This window comes from Pararge aegeria, chromosome 2, assembly GCF_905163445.1.
Source record: "Pararge aegeria chromosome 2, ilParAegt1.1, whole genome shotgun sequence".
In the NCBI taxonomy this organism is placed as follows: Eukaryota; Metazoa; Arthropoda; class Insecta; order Lepidoptera; family Nymphalidae; genus Pararge; species Pararge aegeria.
This window is the reverse complement of record NC_053181.1, coordinates 6,546,139-6,570,500: the sequence shown is the minus strand read 5'-3', so window position 1 is coordinate 6,570,500 and position 24,362 is coordinate 6,546,139. Positions and strand designations below refer to the sequence as shown.

At 36.5% G+C, this 24,362-nt stretch overlaps 1 protein-coding gene across 1 annotated transcript in view; it reads right to left on the bottom strand.

The window, feature by feature from the left end:
- Nucleotides 1-19,230, bottom strand: part of LOC120633629 (serine/arginine repetitive matrix protein 1-like) — a 28,342-nt gene extending 9,112 nt beyond the window's left edge. Inside the window, exons 1-2 of the mRNA XM_039903904.1 lie at nucleotides 19,189-19,230; nucleotides 1,003-1,280 (exon numbers count right to left, since the gene is read on the bottom strand). Coding sequence (XP_039759838.1) covers nucleotides 1,003-1,266 — 264 coding nt within the window. The 5' untranslated portion in view covers nucleotides 1,267-1,280; nucleotides 19,189-19,230. The remainder of the gene's footprint in view (nucleotides 1-1,002; nucleotides 1,281-19,188) is intronic.
- Nucleotides 19,231-24,362: the final 5,132 nt, after the last annotated feature.

Here is a 24,362-nt window from a genome sequence, read left to right as displayed (position 1 = left end):
ATATTTGTATAATTTTTAAATCTTATTTATTGCACCACCTACCTCTTTTCTATGTTTTTTCCTTTTACGCCATTGGTTGCCTGGAAGAAATCGCTATGTAGCGATAAGGCCACCAAATTGTACTCTCTTGATATGTATTTATATCTTTGTAACTACTTTTTTTTCTTTGGTGTACAATAAAAGTGTATTCATTCATTCATTCATTAATCACTTTACAATTTAGAAATTTAAATTGTATAGTGTAATTCAGAAATTTATAGTTTGTGTCTAATTTAGAAATTTATAAAGTGTTGTATTATCAATTAATTTAATTAGTGTGTTTGGGCTTGGTTCGTTGTAGTGAATAACAATAAATAAATAAAGTGTTATTTGGTTCACACACTGACATAAATAACACTCCACTTGCTCAGTTTATCTCTCGCTAACTCTTTAATCACGCCTAGCTTGAATGACACAAACAGGCCACACACACAATCTTTTCCCGATCCGTCCGTTAATTCACATGGTCATGTCTGAAAATCAGCCTATGATATTTAACGTCCTTATCTTGATGCCTTGGTTAAGGCAGCGCCTAGTTCAGCCAACTTAAAATAAGCTAGAAATAAGTAAAAGGTTGTCTTTATTTTTATAACAAGAGTGAATAGGCATCTTCTAGGCAAGCGCGTTCCATTTTAAGCCACATCTACACTTTTCATCAGGTGAGATTATGGTCAAGCGCTTGTCTATTATAGTTTAAAAAAAAAAACGTGTGTGTACACCCGTAACAAGATAAAAATCGATAAAAATACGTTTAACTTCAGGGAGTCGGTTTTTTGTGACGGCGCATCGTACAAATTTACTCCCATAACTTTTCCCAAACGCGCCAAAAGAAGTATCACTTATATAATTTTTACTAAGTTTTATAGCAGTTATTTCTTTATTTTAGCCAAATGATATTCCATTTTTAAATTAAAAATGCCACAGCGCTACTGCGCCAGGGTCGTCGTCAGAACCATATAATACCTTCGCAGGCTCGTGGTAAAGGTGGGTGGTTGGTGGCGCGGGTGGCGGGGGCGGTGGTACAAGCGGAGCGGCGAGAGTCGAAGGTGGGGCGCCCGGAGACGTGCCATCCGTCGAATAGCCCGTACTGTAGGCGCTCTCGGGGGATGACAGGTGCGGCGGAGGCACGGGCGTACTTGGCGTCGGCTGCCTGCTTTGCTTCTGTTTACGCTTCTTCGCCCGCCCCAGCTGAGCTTCCATCCATGACTTGAGCCGTGCGCCCAGCATGCCGCCTTCGGCACCTGCAGGCGACGTGCGTGCAACAAAGAATACTGAGTCTGAAATGCATTGTTTCTTAAAATATAATAAGGGATTCTCAGCCCTTTATTATGTCTCAGGCAGAATAAAATATGGCGGAAAGATAAACGTCAACGCAACGTGAAGTTAAAATAAGTTCATTGTTATAGAGTTACTAGCTTTTGCCCGCGACTTCGTCTGCGTTTGATTTTGTTTTTAAAGTATTCATTATCGCTAAGCCTTAATGGTTTGCTGTTGTCCGCTGATGAGTTCTGTCCTCTATATCCAACCACATTCATCAGATCTACACAAAGTTTGGGGAATTATAAACACATATTATAACCTACAAAAATAATTATATAAATCGGTTATAATTTGTCGGAGTGATGGTGTAAAATCGTTAAACACTTTCATCCCCTCTCCCAAAGGAACCGAGCTTAACGTCGGGATAAATAGTATCTTATATTACTTCTTACACTTCCAAGAATATGTGTACAAAGTTTCATGAGGATCAGCTAAGTAGTTTTGGCGTGAAAGCGTAACAAACAAACTTACATTGGCATTTATTATATTAGTAGGGAGAGGGATAGGGATAGGGATTATAAACGGACAAAGCAGATTTCCTACTCTATGATAAGTGGAAAACCAAGGCATATAAACAGAGCAACACTTCGCAAAGGCATGCAAAGTGCACGTCTTACATAATGCCGCCCAGTGTCCATAAACCTGCTGCACACTAACTTCTCTTACAACAAAGTAGCTAAGCGGTGGCCATGTTATCCCCATACAAAATATCCGATGAGTTGACAACTGTCAAATTCAAATTCAAATTCAAAAATGTTTTATTCATGTAGACCTTATCATAGGCACTTATGAAGCGTTCATACATTTAACATGTTAACACTTATGTTAGGTGATGGAGATAACTGCATTCGTTAACTTAAAACTAAAGCTATGAGAGCTCCAATCGCGCCCTGGTCTAAGAAGAGCCCACAACAAACTAAGCCGGGTTTTGTTTTGTTATCACCATCTCACAGTCGAATTAATGTTTAGCTGTGAAGTTAGAGCAATTCATACCCTAGCTTTTTTATCATACATGTAATCATTAATATTTCGCCATCTGTATGAAAAACGACAAGTTAGCAACCCGCTGAAAATAAACAATTTTTCAAATAAACACAAATTTTCAGTTCATATTTGCCTCTGAAGTTGAAGGTAAGGAAAATCTTGAGAGATAACCGTAAGAAATACCTATAGTCACCGCAAATGGCAGGGTAACCGTGTAGCGGCGTGAAAGGGGAGAATTTATTTTCATATCAGTCTAAACGAGCGCTTTCATAACCCACAAAGGATTTTCAGAGAACTGTTATGTTAAACACGAGTATAGAGCGGCGCAATTGTTTTCCCTCCCAACATTTCCCTGTCATCGAAACCCTCTCTTTGAAGTAAACAAAAGTACAGTGAAATAAAATGTTTTATCGCCGCTTCGTCATTTGGTTGTGAAGTGCGGGCCCTCCGCTAAAAGTGGAAACCTACCGTGATAATTATCTACGGACCCTTTACTTTTGTCCAGTTGAATATCCCTTATCATCTTAAACCAAATTTTAAAACAAGGCAGGTTCTCTTAAACCATTGTATATAAATCTCTTAATAATACTAAACCAATTTTAAGTTTTATTTTTTAAAATCGTATTTTGTTCCTACTAAAGAGCATCGGCGTGCACTGGGTTTCTTACCAGGGTATGCATACAGCAGGAAAATTGCATAAAACGTTGGATAGAAGCAGGCGTTACTTTGCGGAAATCCATGATATATTATCAAAATTAAGCTTAATTTGCTATACTCCGCGAAAAGCAGGAGAATCTGTGTGGTGTAATTTATAATTTCTTCAATCCTTATACCCCACACCAAACAGATCTTCGGCAATATACCCTCTACGCACGTTTCGCTCCGAAACCGGAGCATCATCAGGAGATGTTGACTTTACAATGAATAATTGTTAAGACTTAATTGCCGAAGATCTGTTTGGTGTGGGGTATAAGGATTGAAGAAATTATAAATTACACCACACAGATTCTCCTGCTTATCGCGGAGTATAGCAAATTAAGCTTAATTTTGATAATATTGCATAAAACGGCCAATATCCTCCTCATATACGAGTTATATTTCAATTTTAGTTAGGCAGTGCTTTCGTGCATGTATGAAGTGCACGCCACTGCTGAAGAGATAGAATATTTTTTTTTTTATATTAATAATTAACGGGCCAAACAGATGGCCCACCTGGTGGTCAGTGGCACACCATCGCCTATAAACAGAGCAACACTTCACAGGGTATGCAAGGAGCACGTCCTGCAACATGCTGTGCCCTGTGCCCATCAATTAGAGGCATAGGTTTTAAGTCTCATGTACCTGTAGTCACATCTGCAACGCCCTTCAGACCAGAACACATCATGGCAACAATGCTGCTTAGCGGCAGAAATGAGTATGGCGGTATCACTTTCCCGGAAGCTCCGTCACAAAAAGCTACTACTATCACTAGTTTATAAGTCAATTAATGATTGCAATATTATTTTATTGCGGATTATTTGTTTTTAACCTAATAAAACGTGAGCATCTCTGTCAGTAATCGAACTGCCTATTTTTATGTCAATACTTCCATATTTAAATTTAAGAATATCCCGCTTTATTTTAAACTAGCTGTTGCTCGCGACTTCGTCTGCGTTTGATTTTGTTTTTTGATGTGGCATTAAATTTATTTGTTGATCTAAAAAAAAGTAAAGTATTCAGTATCGCTAAGCCTTAAATTAGGGGTTTGGTGCTGTCCGCTGAGTAGTTCTGCCCTCTATCTCCAACCACAGTTTGGGCAAAATTGAACACATATTATAAACCTCTATAGTACAAAAATAATTATTTAAATCGGTTATAATTTGTCGGAGTTATGGTGTAAAATCGTCAAACACTCATCCCCTCTCCCAAAGGAACCGAGCTTAATGTCGGGATAGAAAGTATCCTTATATTATTACTATTACTTATATATTATTATATATTACTTCTAGCACTTCCAAGAATATGTGTACAAAGTTTCATGTGTATCAGTTAAGTAGTTTTTGCGTGAAAGCGTAACAAACAAACTTACATTGACATATGTACTATATAATACTACTACCCCTTTACATATAATATTAGTAGGGATTAAAACTTGAAGCCCTTTCATGTCCGGCATAGTTTAGATACGAGATGATTGCTTAATGACGTCGGTGGTTAGCGCAATGTGAAAATCATTCCAAGCCGTGCCCTTAACAAAGTAAAGGATGTGTTCGGCCTTAATCTATGCTAAAGCCTTCCTTATATTCAGGAAGGTTCGTAAACGTTGTTATAGCATACTAATTTGTGAAGGGGTCACTATCTAAACATCGCATAATAATGTATACTAGTGGTCGCCTACGGGTCGCTAATCCAGAATTAATTTAAATTAACAGTTTTGAACATTATTAAGGTTCTATTGTCAAAACTATACTTCTTTAATCACAGATTAAACTAAGGCTAGACTGTCAATTAGCCTGTTTTTTTCAATCAAATTATAATCCAAACAAAAAATTATTAAAAAGAGTATATATGCGTGTATGTGTCAAATACATGGTAGTGTGTGTTAAAAAAAGTATGATCATTCTGCATATATATCCTTCTCTAAATAAACAATCATCATATCAGCCCACTACAGGTCACGGGTCTCCTCCCATTAGTGGCTTGCACTTCATACATGCACAAAAGCACTGCCTACCCAAAAATTGATATATAACTCTTATAAAAGGTCAATTTGGACCGTTTTATTCAACTTACCTGCTGTATGCAAACCCTGGTAAAAAACCCAGTTCACGCCACTGCCTCCCACAATCAGCAGGAGTTAAGGCCGTAGTTCACTACGCTGGCCCAGTGCGGATTGATGGACATATACAAACTTTAAGTGTGGAAATTTCATACTCCTTCGTCCGTGCAATTTTCGTAAAAAGTACGTGTTTTTGCTTTAAGTATTAATAAATAGATACCTTATTTGTAGATATAGAATAAGCTTTAAATGACTTTTCTTCGGTTCTGAATATCGGTATTTTCTGTCAACGTAAAAGCATTTGTTCTTTTTTATTTATGCTCTACATTTGTACACCAAAAGAGTCATCCTACCGTTACCGTTTTTGGACACTCTGGGAATTGAAGAAAGATGTCGTGTCGACTAGACACAGCTACCAATTCATGTCTCAAGGCCAGACACAAAATATGTAATCACATCATCATGATCATATCAACCCTAGCCCAGTTGAACTCCTACCCAATGCACTATCACCGCTTCCTATTTTCTATTATTTATTGCAAAACTTATTGTTTATTTATTTTTATTTTTTTATTAATCGATAGTAAGCATTTTAGACTAAATCTGGGTCGACGTTTTCACATCTGACTAGGCATTTTGTCATGAAGTCTTATTTGATAAGCCTATATTCCAATTTGAAGGATCCTCAACAAGCTGTTGTCAGGCGTTTTGTCGCCGTAACGGAAATTAAAAATCTCTGATGTACCAAACAAATAAAAGCGCGAAAAAAGGGACAATTCGCCGTTATTAAAATACAGTCAATGAAAGCTCTGAACGATATCTTTTATTATATTCCAAGCAAAGTAAAATGGGTATTATATTCTATTCTATTCTATTCTATTCTATAGGTATTCATTCGTACCTACGAATAAACCTACGACCTCACCACAGGCATGTCATGCGACAAAAACATTCATATAGCCCGCATCATTAAAGAATCAGTTTCAAAAAGTATTCGCATAATATTTATATTTGACGGCCGACTGGCGCATTGGGCAGCGAACTGGAAAATTAACATGAATATTTTTCAGTGTCTGAGTGTTACAAAAAGTTTTTAGGTATATTATCCATAAAAATATTCATCAGTACCCATAACACAAGCTACGCTTACTTTGGTGCTAGTTTGTAATTTTCATAGTATATTTATTTATTTATTTATTCGCACACCCGTATTGGAAGCGGTAGAGATGTACGACATTAGCCACATTATAAAATCGAATACTTGCTTATTTAGATAAGCTATTTAAAGCCGCAATCAGTCGTGGTTTTAACTTGTTACATATTTTGTGAGACATGAATTGGAAGCTATGTCTATTCGACACGACATCTGTATAACTCCCAGTGTCCAAAAACGGTGACGACCTGATTAACTATAACTCTTTTGGTGTACAGAAAAAACAGATATTCAGAAACGAATGAAAGCCTTTTACAGCATATTCAATATCTACTCGTACAAATCAAATATTATATTTTATAGATACCTTATCTATAAAAAGTACAAATCTTTCGCTTCATATACGTGAAGCAAAAACTTGGTATTTTTACGAAAATTGCGCGGAAGGAGGAGTATGAAATTTCCCACACTTATAGTCTATATATCAACAAACACGCACTGGGCCAGCGTGGTGGACTACGGCCTTAAACCCTTCTCATTGTAGGAGGAGACCCGTGTCGTTCAGTGCCGGCCGGTAATGGGTTGATATGATGATGATACGAAGATTCATGACAAGTTTCGCTCAGAAACTGACGCGACAAAAGGTTGCAAAGACAAGTGACAGATATGGATATATAGATAAATAAATCTTATATTATTTTCTCATAACATTAAAGTTACTTCACCGAAAATTTTTACCGCCATTAAACAATATAAGCTCATTAAAAGTTATAACCGGCGCGGTGGCCGTGGTTTTGGAAGCAACTACTCTGTCAAAAGGGTCCTCTAGAGCCCGTAGGAGTAAGTAACTTTATCCGTCGTTTAAAAGCCGTCCTGTAAGTTCTTAACTTGAGCTTGAAGATCTAGCAAATAGAATCAACTGTTTCTTAATTTAAATATTTATTCTTCTGCACACAAAAACAAAATACAAAGGGAACACAATAGATAAAATAATAAAAAACCAGTGTAGGTGTGGAAAGGCGGTCTTATCGCTAAAGCGATCTTTCCCAGACAGCCTTTGGCGAACGTAGTTGTTATAAAGTAGTTGTTTATTCTTTTATTACCCGCGTGTGTATAACAAGGGTGACTACCACAAGATAAGAATGTTGGACGAAAGTACTTGAAACAAAAAATCGATAGTGTGATTCCTCACTGCATTGTCCGCCCCAGTAAAAGGTCTCATTTTGACATTCTCATTGTGCACAATGTGCATTTATGCATAGAAAAGAAAATCTGAGACAAAAAGTCTTTAGTGTGAATCAACTTTAAACAAGGCATTGTCCGCCCCAGTGTCATGTTTCAAGAAAAACTGCCGATCGTAAAAGGGCTCCATTTGAGCTGCTCATTCTCATTTACAGCAAAGTCGACGTTAACGAACGAACGACGAACGAAGCCATTGCTAATAATATTGGCTTTGGCACAAGACATACTGGAGTATGAAACTAATTATAAGAACTTGCGGATGGTAGAGTTTTTATTAGACTTTTGTTATGTACCTTTTTTGCCAAAGGTTAGACCTTGACTGCAATCTCATCTGCTGTTAAGTGATGATCCAGTCTAAAATGGTAACGGGCTAACCTGTTAGGAATAAGGCAGTTGTATTAAACCCATTCCCCTTACCGGTTTCTACGCGAAATCGTATCGGAACCTGAAATTATAAATTCCCAAATTTCCTCTGCCGTACCCGAAACCTCACATTTATCCATACACAGCGCTTATCGCTTCGCCACGTAGGTCGTCAAAACATATGATAGGTTTGCGCTTTTATTGAGCTTTTATATCTTACTGTTAGATTTTCAATATATGGAGAAGAAAACCTACCTATAACTTTTATAAAATGTAGAGTTTCTAAACAACCTCGTATGCATTATTACATATAATTGAATATATAATATATTACCTACAGATTCTGAACTTTTCATTTAGGTCCTCAAGTCCATGAGATAAGCCATCCTATTTGAAATTGTTTATAGGTAGACATGTAGGTAAGTACCTGCATATGGTATCAGATGAATAGATGCCTTATCTATTTCTCTACATAATTCTTGTAGAACAATGTCGTTTTAGAACATTTATCTCGTAGGACGGATGAATTTTTAAACAACACCAGATGTATATTTTGTGTAGTAATTGATGATATTTTTTAAGCTCAATCCCAGCAAACCAAAAACAACTAAAAGAGATGTGGAAATAAGCACTCAATGTTTCGACACCCTACGCCCTAACCCGTAAATTTAATAGCTGTAGAAAAGACGAATTCCCGCAAGGGTGCGACGCAGATTTAACTAATATTCCCAATCCATTACCCGAACGCGATTCAACGACTCGTAGTTTGTATTGGAATTGATCTTCACCCTTGAATAATTCAGTAACCAAATAGCAATGCTTCAGCCTTCATAGTTGACTTTCGTTGTATCTATCTAAAGCTAATTTTAGATTTCATTTCATGGGTTTTTTGTATCTATAATAAGTAGGTTCATCAAATCAACCGATTGACGTCCACTCCTGGACATCTGTAAGGCGTTCCAAACTCAACGATTCTGGGCAGCTTGGATCCGGCTTCCCGCGACTCGTTTGATGTCGTCTGCCCAACTGGTTGGGGGTCGACCAACGCTGCGTTTACTGGTTCGGGGTTGCCACTCGAACCCCATCGCCCATCGGTTCTCCGAGCTATGTGGCCCGCCCATTGTCACTTCAGCTTCGCGACTCGTTGAGCTACGTCAGTAACTCTAGTCTTTCTACGGATCATCCTCATTTCTGATTTGATGCCCTAGAGATAGCCAAAGCATAGCTCTTTACATAGCTTGCTGAGTGACTCTGGGCCTTCTTATAAGTCCCATAGTTAGCGACCACGTCTCAAGGTTGTAGGATTACTTGGAATTTCTGATATCCCGTGAGATTAAGAAAATTTCTGCGGTTCCTTTGCTTTCTCTAGAAACTGTAAAATTATCATCATTTTCAATCTCACTACAGAGTCTCCTCTCAGAATTATTAGGCTTTTGGTCCACCACGTTGGCCAAGTGCGGATTAGAGGACTCGCATACACCTTTGAGACCTTTATGTAGATCTCCCAAACATGCACGTTTCCTCTACCGTTCCTAACTTGAGTTTCATTTAAAGTTTTATGATAATGTATAAGTGTAGTAAGTTCACAAAAAATTCCTTTAAATATTATTTGTAAGAATTCAACACTTTGTCGCCTTTATAACCAATCAAATGTGGAAATTTTAAACATGAAACTGAAAAGCGTACTGCTTCTGGAAATATATCACTTATAATGTAACTTCATAAAACGTCGAACCACCACTTCACATTTTAGGGTCAAGTCCTCATGGAACCACGTCTTCAGATGACTAATCTACAAATGTCTAACGGACTGGATGGCATCTCTTTCATCAGTTACCACAACTGACGCACTAAGCCGATATGGTTCAGTACAAACGTAAAACCCTTTTACCTGTGTTTACTTAGTATAAATAACTCCGATACTATAACTCCGATACTACAAAATAAATATGCCTACGATGGTCGATAGACACACACTTCAAACAATGATAAGTACTTCCATTAAAAAGAAAATTATAGAACTGAAGGAAAATATATATTTTTCATTGAGTCTTGAAAACCTTTGATCTCATTGAAACATTGTCAACACCGCAGAAATTATGAGTGAGTTTTAAGTAGCATCTCCTTAACTTTCTCCTACTCTGCTTTTCATCAACCGAAATCAATAAAAAACTCCGTTTGAATGTAAAAAAAATACGCTTGTAAGACCTTATACAAGATATTATCTGGTACAAGAAACTGCCTTGTTTTTTTTAACCATCGACGTAAAAACGACAAGGTGTCCAAGTTTCACCTGTCAATGTGTGTTTGTGTGTGTGTGTGAGAGTGTGTGTGGGTGTGTGTCGGTGGTATAGTATTTCCCGGGGACGCAATATACCTTACGCACGTACCAAGCAATATCAAGATCAATATCGCAATAAAAAGATGCTGCGTAGAAACCCATTAGGGCTATGATTTTTATATATATCTGCTTTATCCCTAACCCGTCAACCCCATTCAATGTAGACTGCATTATCACCTTAGGAAACCTTTGCTTTGAGGCTTAAGCACATTAGTTATTAAAATAAATGCCCTGCCACGTAACGTTGCTAAGTATTAAGTTAGGCTCACGTAAACCGTAATAAGCACATTTTGAGCGTGCCCTGAAATAACACCACTTGGTTCAGCCCATAAAAATCGACAGTAAAACTTTATGTGAGGCTCACAAGCTTCGTGATGTAATCCATCTTAATAGTTCTCTTTGAATTGACAAAAGCTTCGTTAACTTTAACTCCAGTATAATAAAGTTTTAATAGTTAGTCTGTCTTGTTTGTATGCTAATCACAGAGCATTGGAGATAACTATACTTTGAATACGTTATCAAATCAGGAATGTGAAGATCCATAGAATAAACATAGTTACTGACAGATCAGCGAGTCACGAGTAGGGCTGGGGCACATAGCTGGGAAAAAGGGTGGACCTTGAAGTCCCAACTCCCAAGGTAACCTAAACGCAGAGTTGGTAAGCCCCCCACTAGTTGGGCAGAAGACATTAAACGAGTAGCAGGATGTCGTTGGACTTAAGTGAGTTGGAATTTAGATCTTCCTACGTCCAGCAGTGGACGTCCATTTGTAGACATGATCTAACTCATGGAAAAATCACTCGACGAACGCTCATGGATCCAAAGAATAAACTAAGGATTAATAGCAAAGAAACGAGGATCTACCTACTCTAGACACTGCTCGAATCGCCAGCAATTAGCTTACCACATATTTTTAATAAAAAACTACCACGTTGTCGTATAGGCTCGATATTACCCTCTCTTAGAGAAAACCTGTGCCCAGCTTTTGGACATTGTTTATAGGTTGATGTAAAACTATAATGCAAGTACCTCTAACTATGTTTTTAGCAATGAAAACTAACTAGTTATGTTGTGTGTTAAGGTATGTTTTAAAAAAAACCTGACATCAAGTTTCACCCATTAATAAACTAAATGCACGAGAGCATAAAGATCTGTTTCAGTCCTCCAACACCTAGCATAATTATAAAATTTTAAGAACATTATAAGTGAATAAAATATTACGTGATCTCCAGGTACATTTCCGCCCTTTTTACACGCTTTATATTAGCTTTACTTGTATGTATGTTTGTAACCGACTTCTTTAGGCGCGATTTTGACCCACTTTAAAAGGTCAGATTTCTTTCAAACTTTGTAGACATATCGAGGACCGATGACAATACACCAATCTGAAAAGATTATCCCAATTTTCACTATAAAAAATAAGATTTTTTACTAATTATTACAGCGCCATCTAGACCCAAATGTAAAAAACCTATGGCGTTCGCGAACCTAACAAATTCCACAGAAAACATTAAGCTACTAGATGGTAGAGGGCGTTAGCTGTTACTATTTAATGGCCTGTTTTAAATAATAATTAGAACTTGCATTTCGAGAGACGGGCACACTGAATAAAAAAAAAATATTTTATCTATATTTTATCTCTTTAATGGTGGATGGGTTATTATTAATTTTGCTCTAATAAAACCAATAGATCAAGAAAAACAAAAAAAAATCGCTATTATGAATAAACTAAAAGAAAGAAATTAGTTTAGTTTTTTATACCAAGCGTGTTTTTTAGTTTGTTTGAACTATTTAATTTATTAAAAGTATAACAGCTCATTCCTCTTGCGTATATAAACTCAAAAAGATATGAAGTTTTCATAAAATAACATCCATATTTTTTTAAAGTGCCTCGGATCGTGTGGTCGGTACGCGTTAACACTCGTAACCTGCATAAATGTAGGTTAAACTGGCTTCATAAAGCTGCCCGTGGCCTACATAATCAGTAAGAAATTATTACGGCTTAGTGAGTAGAACCTACTTAGTACTTACCCAGTATAGAAACTTATGAACCCTTTTAGAAAACACTAACACAAATTCTTTACCAGTCCCGGGAATTTAACCTCGTGCCCTGTAGCACTAACCACTGGACCACCAAGGCAGTTGCTTGGTCGATTGAACTTAAATATAAAACCTGTAACCGAGTTACGAAACACTGTTGAAAGGTGCATAAATGAAAAAATAAATAAGTATACTATGACTCTGTACACGTCGCCATCTAGCCCCATAGGAAGCGTAGCTTGTGTTATGGGTACTAAAATGACTGATGATTATTTTTTAAGAATAATATAAAAAAATACGTATAGTATACAGATAAACATTTTCCATTTCTGGGAATCGAACCCACTGCCTTGGACTCAGAAAGCAGGGTCTTTGCCCACTGCGCCAAACAGCCGTCATAAGTATGTTGTATAAGGAATCATCCTGTAAAAATATTAAATCAAAAGAAGCATATTTATTTCAGAAGAAGAAGAAGAAGAAACACTTTATTGCACGTATAACATACAGGAAAAGAAACAGTAAGGAGTATTCAGTACACAATATAGACATGCAAAGGCGGCCTTATTGCTGCAAGCAATCTCTTACAGGCAACCTTTGTAGATAGGACTTACAGCAAGAGAACGGGATAGTGCCAAGAGTGTTGATAGATATACATAAATACCAAAATGTAAAGATACAAATACATATATAATTTAAATAAATATACGTAATATATAAATATAAAATATACATGATATATAAACAGAAAATATATATAATATATATAATATATATAATATATATAAATATATTCAGCATACAAACTAATTCAAAACATTCTAAGTGTGTATACACTTCTGACAGCCCTATTGAAGATAAAAGGCCGGCACCTACGAGTCACTTGTTTTTAATTTATATAGGACTGTATCTGATTTCTTTCAGTATAAACGTGGCAGTGGTTTCCTCGAAAATTATAACCGTTTCGGTTTCACAAATAACTCGCAGAGACGGTAAATAATGTAGCTTGTGCATGTGAAGTAATATTTCGGTTTTCGGAAAATTAATAGCATCTCATATGTTTGTTTACAATAATAAATTCCTAAAACCCTTTGAAGGAAGATTTATCCGGATTTCGGAATGCAAATCCTTGTAATATGCAAAAGCGATAATCCGTTACCCTTGTTTATTTTCCTTTAGTGTACACGTCCCTTGAAAACTCGGTGATTTAATATTATTCACACTCGAGCTATACCCAGCTTATGTAACATGCGGAGTCTTGCGACGAATTCAATTTCTCAGTTATAGCTTTCCGAAGTTCTTATGCAAAATCTGCGCGAATACGGATTTAGATTAGGACGTATTCGAGGAGCAACGAATTATTTCCTCGCTGAGTTAAAGCAAAAAAAATTTGATTTAAATTGTTATTATAAAGATCATCATTATCACTAAATAGCTTAAAACAGTCCACTGCGCATATGTTATATATTTAAATTGAAAACTAAAGGCCTCTCCCAATTTAAGGGTTTGCTCATCACGCTTGGCAGACGGGTTGGTAATCGCAGTAGATTACAGTATTAGCACAGAGGTCACTGCTGCCCGTTATCAGTGAATATTCCCTTAATCGCCTCGTACGACACCCGAGGGAAGCAGAGAGCTATAATAAATAGGTATACTTAAATAGGAAAAGCTGGAATCGCAGTTGCGGATTCCACGTCGTGAAGAATTATCAAGCGTATACGAAGCTCAACGCCAACATGCTTTTGTCGACTCACTGTGGCAGTACGGAGCACGGGAGATCTTGTGTAAGTGGTCCCGGATGCCGTTTCCAGGAGTAGTTTGAAAATTTTAATTTCTGAATTTTCTCTGGTTTGGTCCGGCGCGTAGCTAGTTAACATCCTCGGGACAAACCAATAGATTTTATGCATTCCGGTACATTTCCACACCCTTAATATGTTAGGCCCAGTGGCGTGCATAGAGGGTATGCACAGGGTTATGAAGAAAATCTCCAGTACGAGTACTAAATACTTAAGGTGGGCTTTTTATAACTCTTACAATGCCTATTCTTAAGTTTTTTATATATTTATCAATTACCACCATGTGAGATAGCAGTCAAGGGCTAACTTATACTGAAGAAACAACCTTATTTTGATGTTTATCAATGTTGATATTTATGATAGTTTTTTTTTACATTTTTCATCAAAATGTAACCGTTTCTATTTCCGTTAAAATACTAATAAGTAATCTTATTTTATACAAATACGTTATCTTTATTTACATGGTACAGTACGGCGACAAAGTTAAATTACATAATTATTTCCTTACTGGAGTCGAGCCAAAACTACGGAATCCTGATTAAGTCACAGTATAATATTGTTACACTAGGCGCAGACTGCAGGGGCACAATTTTGTCGTAATCTACTTTTACGGTCGTAGAATAGACAGTTTACTCTTACATCCTGCAAGAATTTTGATATCGTATTTCATTCCTACTGGTTTATTCCGAGAGTCAAATCCCTCCGTGAAAAATTTAAAGAAATTGGTATACTTACGGTAGCCTCACAATACATTTATAACAATATAGTATTTGTAAGACAACATATTAGTCTTTATAAACAAAAAGTGGATATAAACAGTCGACTTACAAGAAATGGTCATAAATTAGTGACATCTGCATATCGTCTGCGAAAGGTGCAGAAGTCATTTGTGGGATTGAGTATACGCTTTTATAATATGATTCCTAAGGTAATTTTGGACCTACCAATGCATAAGTTTAAAGAATGTGTTAAAACACATTTATTACAGCGAGGTTATTATACAATTGATGAGTTTCTTAATGACAAGGTTGCTTGGAAGCATCCGGCTCCGCTTTCATCTCTCACAAGATAGAAAAATGAATGTTAAAATATAAAATGTAAATTTTTGATGTTGGAAAAGAGCAACTGCTGAGTTTCTTGCCGGCTTCTTCTCGGTAGAATCTGCCTTCCGAACCGGTGGTAGAGTCACTACACACGGACAGACTTGACGTTTCAAAAGTGCTTGTATTAGGCCTACTTGAAATAAATGAATTTTGAATTTTGAATTTTTGAATTTTGAAATTTTTCAACTTTGCAGATATTTAATTTAAAATTCCATCTGACAAAGTTTATCTTTAAATTTTAACGATCGCTGCGCAGTGCTACGAAAATACTTTTATCTACAAATGAAAACTGCTAGCACCTACTCACTAAATTGCTAGATAGCGGATATGTCTAGCAGGATAAGCTAAAAAGGTTTTCTCCCGTGAGGAATAGTGTAAGGTGCGAAAGGTGCTCGCATGGCAGAAGTGCAGCTGACTCCGGCAAAGCTTAGGTCAACAAGGACAACCTATTTTAGCTCCTTGGTGTGCAATTATAATTCCAGTCGGGTGTAAAGATACGTTCCTCAAGATCCGGAACTGCGTCAAAAAAATCCATCTTAGATTAAATTATTTTTATATCGATGTATTAGTATTTATAAGGTCGTGGTTATTTTTTTTTGTTGCCCGAAATAAAAGATTGTTCTTATAAAAAAAATAAAAAGAGGTTTGACGTAGGTAATACTTTAATTTTTTTTTATTTGTGTGTTTATTTTTACCACACTCGAAACTTATTTGAAATAAACTGTTTCTTTCAAAACGGTGAATTCACCGTATATAATAATTTCGAACTTATGATTTTACACCGGCGTGGAAATAATCAGATAAACCTTCGCGTCGCCTCGTCGAATAAACCCTAATTTTCAGTCCTTATATGTGCGGAATTTGTGTAATAATTTCGGAAAGCTATAACATTGATGTCAAATTCAACGTTAGCATGTCTATATGATACTAGCCTTGCCAAACTAAGGTATGTCGAGTCTCCGAATAATATGTATGCTATGCTATATGTTACATATGTCAATACATATGTTACTTACCTAAGTAATATAATATAATACTTATAATAAATCTGAAGAGTTTGTTTATTTGTTTGAAAAGTGAAAACACTGATTTTTGAAAAATCATTTTTATATTTGATAGCCTAATTCCCGAGGGAGTCTATGTTACTTTATAAAATTTTACCTCAAAGGTTAAAAAGGGGATGAAAATTAATGTTATACTTTTAAATTTTGCACCTAAGCACATTTTTAAAGGTACCTACTTACTTATAATCCGATGTATCAAAATTCGAACCCCAAATTAGTTAAATAGGGGATGAAAGATTATTTGTTAGGACGTCCTAATCTCTGGAAGTACAGTTTTTTTAATACTTTTTAAACCAATTTTTAAGATAATGCTATTTTGTGTAACGCTCTTAGTATCTGGGCAACGGGCGGCCGATCCAACGCGGTGGGTCTTAGATAGAAAGATTGTATGCTACAAATTTACTTTACTTTATCCCGTTTAAGTAGAGCATGAATGGAAATCAGCCCCCTAGTTTTATAATCAGGTGTACTTGTGATAATTCGCGTAACCAAGTGGGAAAGTTCTTTTAATTCCAATTTTTAATAAAAACGCAATTAATTGAAATCGATTTAAAAAGTTTGTACTCGAAGGCGCCTCGCAGTTTTGTGAAGAAAAGAAAAAGAACAAAGTTTGAGCTCAACTCTACAACTCAAACGAGCAGTCTGTAGAACTTTCATATTCTGCCCACAATTTAAAGTTTAATTTGCATTACCGTAGGCTTCAGTGAGCTACTGAATTGGCAGCTATAGAGGCATATCCATTAGTTCTGGGGCTACTCATAAGAAGCTCTGGTTAAGGCACCATTAGTGGTGTAAGTATTCAGACATTTTTAAGTACATAATGCTTTATATCCTTCAAAACGTTTTGTTACGACTGAAACAATTAGTGTAGATATATAATAGTATCTATTTTCAGTATATTTGTTATCTTGGGATAATATTATACTAACCCACGGGGCCACGCCGAAGCGGATACGGCTTCGGGTAAGATACTGTACGGTGTGGGGTTACCCTTTGGGGTAAGAGGTTGTCTGCTATTATAATTCTTGATAACTTATAGACCGTTTGAAGCGGTGATAGCCTAGTGGTTAATAATTTAAAATTACATTGTGAGATGGTGATAACAAAAAAAAATACCCGGCTAAGTTTGTCTTAGACCAGGACGCGTTTGGAACCCTCGTAGCTTTAGTTTTAAGTTTACGAATGTGGTTATCGCCATCATCTCACTACCGTGTAATTCTTATGTACGCATCAAAAAATCCCACCTATGGGCCTACTTGAATAAAGCTATTTTTGACTTTGACTTTGGACTTCGGCTTCACTTTCGGGGGGCCGAGTTAGAATCCCAGCGCGCACCTCTAACTTGCGTTAAAAGTTATGTGCGTTTGAAGCAATTAAAGTATCACTTGCTACAACGGTTAAACAAAACATGGCGAGGAAACCTTTACGACTGTGAGTTCTTTATAATGTTCTCAAAGGCTTGTGGAATCCACACTAAACTAAGCCTGCAACCTTTCCATTGTGGGAGGAGACCCGTGTCCTGTAGTGGGCCTTTAATGGGTTGATATGATGAAGATGATGATGAGTTTTTTTATTACATTGTTATCACTTCAGAACATTTATTAGATACGTTTTACAGATATGTGTGTAAAGCTAGCATTAAAACGGTCGGAGCTTTATATATCTTACTAGCTGTTGCCCGCGACTTCGTCCGCTTTTGTTTTTCGAAAGACATGTGCCTTATAAATGTGGCAGCACTTTATGTATTTAGGATAGCTAAGCCTCGTGTAAAATCGTCAAACACTTTCGTCCCCTCTCCCGAGACAACTGAGCTTAATTTCGTACTAAAAACATCCTATATTACTTCTAATACCTTCAGGAATATGTGTACAAAGTTTCGTGATGATCGGTTTAGTAGTTTTTGCGTGAAAGCGTAACAAACAAACTTACTTTCACATGGTACAGTAGATTTTTATTATATAAATTTTCTATTCTAACTGGGTATTATCTGATATAAATGCAAGCAAACCGACTTTTAAATTCGTATTTCGAGTTTCGACACGAAACCCCGGGCTAATTGCTACCTTTTCGACTGAAACACGCTCACAGTCACCTCGTAAAGACGTGAAAGAAGTAAAATAACTGTAAAGGATCCAACAGCCTCGGGCAATTACGTGGATTTCTAAAAGGCGACCTAAATGAGTAGGTAGTGGGTATTTAAACTATATATTCGCAAGAATTTAAATGCATTTGAGAAATGCAAGTTCTTAATTGAATTCTAAATTAAAGATATACCTAATCAACGTACGAGCGTATTTAATATAGCTATTTTGTGTACTCGTACATTCAGTATGTATTTGAATCTAATTTACAATCGCATTTGCTTCTATTGTTATAGTATCTAAAGTTTAACACTAAATTTATATTATAGGGAAATTTTCATACAGACGTACTTTTAAAATACTAATACTATATAAAAATAAAATACATTATATTATATAGAGATTTGAGAGTTATACATGTGGTACAATAATATAGTACCCAAACTGTAATAATGTACTAACAAGTTTTGAGTTTTCAATTGTAACCTACAGCAAACTAGCAATTGGAAAAAATGCTAATGCTAATCGAGGAATCCCCCACTTCTCAATTGTATCTTAGCTCTTAAAGCTTAGCAGTAATTGAAAAAAAATGCTACAGGAAATCGGCCGCTGGAAACTGAATGATTTTAAGTGCCGCTCCTCATAAATCCTTCAGCGTTTCGTAGGAAGGGCATTTAATACAAATTTAGCACAACCCTTCACAATAGCTCACTTGGAAACCTCTCACAGGGGCAGTGGGCTATCGAACGAACCGTTCATTTGTTAGTGCGTCAGAAGCCTGCCGAATATAGATCCACGTGCGGAAATCAACGTTTCCGGATCGCGAATTTAATAATGTCATGAATTAAAATAGTGTTTTTGGACATGGAAATGGAATAATGTGTGATTATATGCGGTGTTTACTTACAGGGGCGCACGCTGGGATGCAATTCGAGGGTGCAAGCGCGTGGGGAGCGGATGCATGCCGGCGCAAAGCGGCGACACGCGACGGCCGCCGGCTCAGTACTGACGCACGCACGCGCGTCGCGTCGACTGCCGGGTCGCCCGCCCTACACAGCTACAAAGCCACGCGCTACGCGGCTACGGAGGGCGCGATCACACCAATGTGAGGGAACGAATACAACCTTAACCGGCTTGCCTGAGAGCTCTCCATAATGTTTGTGTCCAAAAGTCTGTGGAGTCCACCAATCCGCACTGGGCCAGCGTGGTGGCCACGGTCTTTACCCCTTCTCAATGTGGGAGGAGACGATGATTTGATGATGATGATTCAACAATCGAAAAGTGTAAATAAAAAAACTGTTTTATTGTGGCTAAATGATTACATTTAGTCACAGGGTCTCTGATGCCAAATTTACGTGACCCTTTGCTAAAGGCCTGTGACCTTCCCTCTATCTATCATTAAATTCCTAATTAACGTATTTTTTCAACGATCAAAAACTATATTGAAGTGAAACTATTTGTTTCCCCTTAATAACAGGACCATTCTAACCTCAATATAACAAAACTTGATATAACCAAAACTTGATAAAGAATATATATACTTGTTCCCTTTCGATTTTTCATATCAAGGTTGCGCTATATACTATTTTGGTATAGGTTCCAATAGAGTGTTACAGTGTATTAACGAGTCTACCGAGGGTTTAAGAGCTGGCAGTTACTTTGACTGAAGAATAAGTTAAGGGGCACTGCTGCTGTTATTTTGAGAGTCATCATCATCATATCAACCCATTAACGGCCAACTACAGGGCACGGGTCTCTTCCCACAATGAGAATGGGTTAAGGCCGTAGTCCACCACGCTGACCCAGTGCGGATTGGTGAACTGTATTTTGAGAATACCAATTTTAAAATAACCTGCGCGTGTAACAATTGAAAAAAAACCTAATAATATCAAGAAGCACAATGCAGAAAAAACAAAATTATTAATAAGTATTTTGAAAATCGAACGGGCATAAAAAATAAATGAATTAACAATTTTCTTTTAGTTAGATTTTTTTCGGCGCTCGGTTTTTGAATGTATTTTTTATTTAAAGTAAGATGCGGTGTGATTGCGGCCAACGAGTCGTCGCTCAAGTCTCGTGGCGGCGATTACATTAATATCCGGGGGTAGATTTGACAATAAAAATAAACGTTTATCCACTGCTACCTCGACAAAAACTCCTAAGCTATTCAACCCAGCTATTAATATCTCCTAAATTGCTGACTCATGAGCCCAATCAATAATCAAAAAAAATATATAACTGTATCTTACAGTATCTTGGTATTTTTCTTCTGTCTCTACAATCTAGATGAATAATTATAATTTAAATTCATATACTTCGTTTTCTGTGGTATAAGTTGAGTATCTTCAAATATTTTTTTATGGAAGCTCAACCCAATCCAACACTTAAAATAATAGGCATAATAGTCGCAAAAACTCATTAAAATATGAAGACTCATTAAAATATGTCTTATGTGTTATCTAAGTCAGGAACTCTCAACTTATGTTATTTAAAAAGTTTTAAGGCTCACTCAGCGTGCCATCAACACATACGCAAAATATCTCATTGAAGTATCAAATCAATAGATGCTTAGAATTTACCTTCAAAACTCAATTAGTCGCGAAGCTGAAGTGACAATCGGCGCCGCACAATTCGCTGGGGTCCAAGGTGTTGGAGTCCGCACCGGAAGGTGGTCTGTTAGGAGGCTTTGGCCGTGGCTAGTTACCACCCTACCGATAAAAACGTGCCGCTAAGCGATTTCGCGTAGAAACCGGGTATAGCTACCATACCCCCTAACAAGTTAGCCCGCTACCATCATCACTTATCATCAGGTTAGATTGCAGTCACGGGCTAACTTGTAGTAGAATAAAAATAACGTGTGTACTTATGTACACTCGTTAGAGTTGTTATACTTCTTTGGCGTAACATGATAAAAAAATTCAAAATTTTTATCTTAGGCCTTATTCTACGTTTGTAGAAAAACGTTCACAACATTAACATATACAAAATATAATAAAAACAGAAACAAGAAAGAAGTAGGGTACAAAAGGCGGCTATATCGCTTAATAGCGATCTCTGCCAGGCGACCTTCGAATTAGGAAAAAAAAGAAGAGGAGAATAGACTGCTGGTAGTACAAATTTTAAATACATTGAAAGTTTTATTATGACTAAGTATCTCATTATCGGACAACCACGTTTCATTCAACATTAAAATTTGAGATTTCTTTACAATTTAATCAATTAAATCACCGGAATGGGCCCGCTGGCTTTGACAATTGAAAGTGTACACTGTCAAACTTTTAATAAAGATTTAAAAAAATCCTTCAGTGGAACGTAGACTTCGATTAGTAGACATGATGATGTTATTTATAGAACTATCTAGTCTATGTATGTTATTATATGCACTTAAAAACGATTCGTCTAACTGTCAGTCCATCCGAAGCTTTTAGCTCGGAGGGTGCGATGTAAATAAAGAAATATGATAGCAACTTTTACAAGTAATATTCGTGTAGACTATTTGCCGTGCTTTTATTTTGTTGTCACTGCAAACTTTGGTCTTGAGTAGTTTGTTTTTAGATAATATTTTTGTATATGATTTTAGTTAGGTATATTCTAGGTAAGTAGGTACATAGGTGTAAGTTAGAGCTTTTAGTGACAGACCTCGACCGGGGAAGTACTTTCGCCATGTTTATTTCTGCCGCTAAGCAGCATTGTTGCAACGCCTTTCAGTCTGAAGGGCGTGGTTGCCGGTGTAATTAAAGGCACATGAGGCCTCAAATAGATGGACACAGGATGGCAAGTTACAGGACGGGCTTCTTGCATGCCTTGTGAAGTGTACCACCGTTTATAGTCCATTGTTTTCCACTTGGTGGTTGGCATCACTGTAAAAAAATCGGTTGATGTAACCAACACTGTATTTTTGTTGCATTGTATATTGTTAACAAATTATCAAATATAATTTGTCGACCTATCTTGAAAAGTTTTGGGCATTGTAGTCATCAGTGGGAGTCTCAGGTTCGATCCCCAGTGAGAGCAATAGGGGAGATAATAATTTCGAAATTATGTGGTCCGGTCTGTCAGAAGTGGCTAGTTACCAACCTACCGACAAAGACGTACGATCAAGTGACATAGCGTTCTGGTATGATTCTCCGATTTTCAAACGCAATCTTGCTATTCAGACTAATAGTTGATTTTAGAGTTTGTGGTTTGCTATTTTCTGTTACGGACTTATTACCTCTATTGCCTATATATACCTCTTTCGGAGATAAAGGAATCTGTATGAGATAGAGGAAACAAGTCCACTTACAAATCTCCACTAAATGTGGAGACAGACAACCTTTTCTGTGAAAAAAAAAATCCTTCTGCTTGTTTTTCAGGATAAAAACAGTTCAAAAAGTTAGCTTTTGGTTGACCCAAAGTATAAGTTATTTATATACATTAACTAAATGTGTATAGTAGTTTCCGCGTGATGTCCAGACGGACAGAAAGGTGGACAGACAGACGGTCAAAAAATAGAAATGTAGGTGCTTATCTGTTTTGGGTTTATATTGATATTTATAGCTTCTCCCGCCATCAATTATTATTATTAAAGGATATTTAATTCACATAATATATCGTCCGGTGTTAAGTTAATAAATAAATGAAAAATAGAAATCGTGTTTCATAGAAACACATAGCAATTTTCTCCAAAAGATGAAGACGTGGAAGCATCTCTTTGGTCATAGAAAAATAATGACGCACACGTTTCATTTTTATGGACTAGCGAGCGGTAGGTAAGTGAGTAAGTGCGGAAAAAGGGTAACTGCCAGCTGAGCTCTAAATAACTGAGCTTACTGACACAAATAGGTTACACTCTGATAGAAATATCGTGTTACCCGTAATATTTTTGTTCTGAGCAAAAGAAAAATGTAAACAAAACTTTCGTTTAAGTATTTCTTTTGCTTACATTTTGTAAAATATTAATTATTATGATAATACTAGACTTATTTCAGCTTCTGGCAGTTAATACTAAACAGAAATGTAGTCCAAATAGGTTTATACTACATGTTTAAGTTTGCTCTTTGTACAGAACATTTTTCTTAAAATTTTATTGTATAACAATATTGTTATTCAAATGCATAGTTTTCCACAAGTAAATCATTTATTAAATTTTTATTTACGATAGAATCGGTAACCTTTCGAGTATTTTCATATATTTTTTAATACTTTTCTGATGATTAATGATCCTATTTTTTTATCGACATAATATAAAATTAGCCAGTAACAAGCCCGTAACATAGGTACATGTAATAATATAATATGTCGACAGATGGCGCTCAAATCAAATACCTCAATACTAAATCGCGCTATGTAGATTTTAAACAGTGACTATAAGTAGGGCTGGGGCTCTTCTCATGACGGCTTCTCGCGCTCGCCCCACTCCCTCGTTGACGCCGTAGCAACCTCTCAGGTTATCGGCAAGTCCATCAGAAAAAATTAAAAAAAAGTGCTCTCGCCACCTTCCCCCGATGTCGTCGAGTAGACATGCGCAAAACGGTACGTCAAAAGGTAATGCAACATTACTCATCACTTCCAAAAAGGTGATGTTACACTGTAATATCACTATCACCCCAAACATCACTTGAGATGTTGCATTGCATGTAATGCGGAGACGTCGACTCGACGATTCGAGTAATGCAATGTGTAGGCAATGGGTAATGTAATGAGTAATTTACGACTATGAGCGAAAACACACTGTTGATGTGACTCGAGAATCGAGATGCAATTGTGTGTTATTTTATTACTTTGTTTGTATATACATATATTATGCGTATGCGATTATGTTATCGAATTATTGTGCCTATTTTAAATGTATTTGTATTGTAATAAGTATACTATAGATAGACAAATTAATAAAGCATGAGTATCAAGTTGATTTTCCTTCATACTTGACCCCAGAAAAACTAAATCAAAAAGGGGCTCCAGGCTTAGGACTGGCAATCTTCATTTTATAGAAGACAGGCGTATTTAAAAATCAACTTTATATACAATGATTATTGATAATTATATACATGTTTGCATATTTACATTTATGTACAAATTGTTTTTTTTTATGGTTTTTTA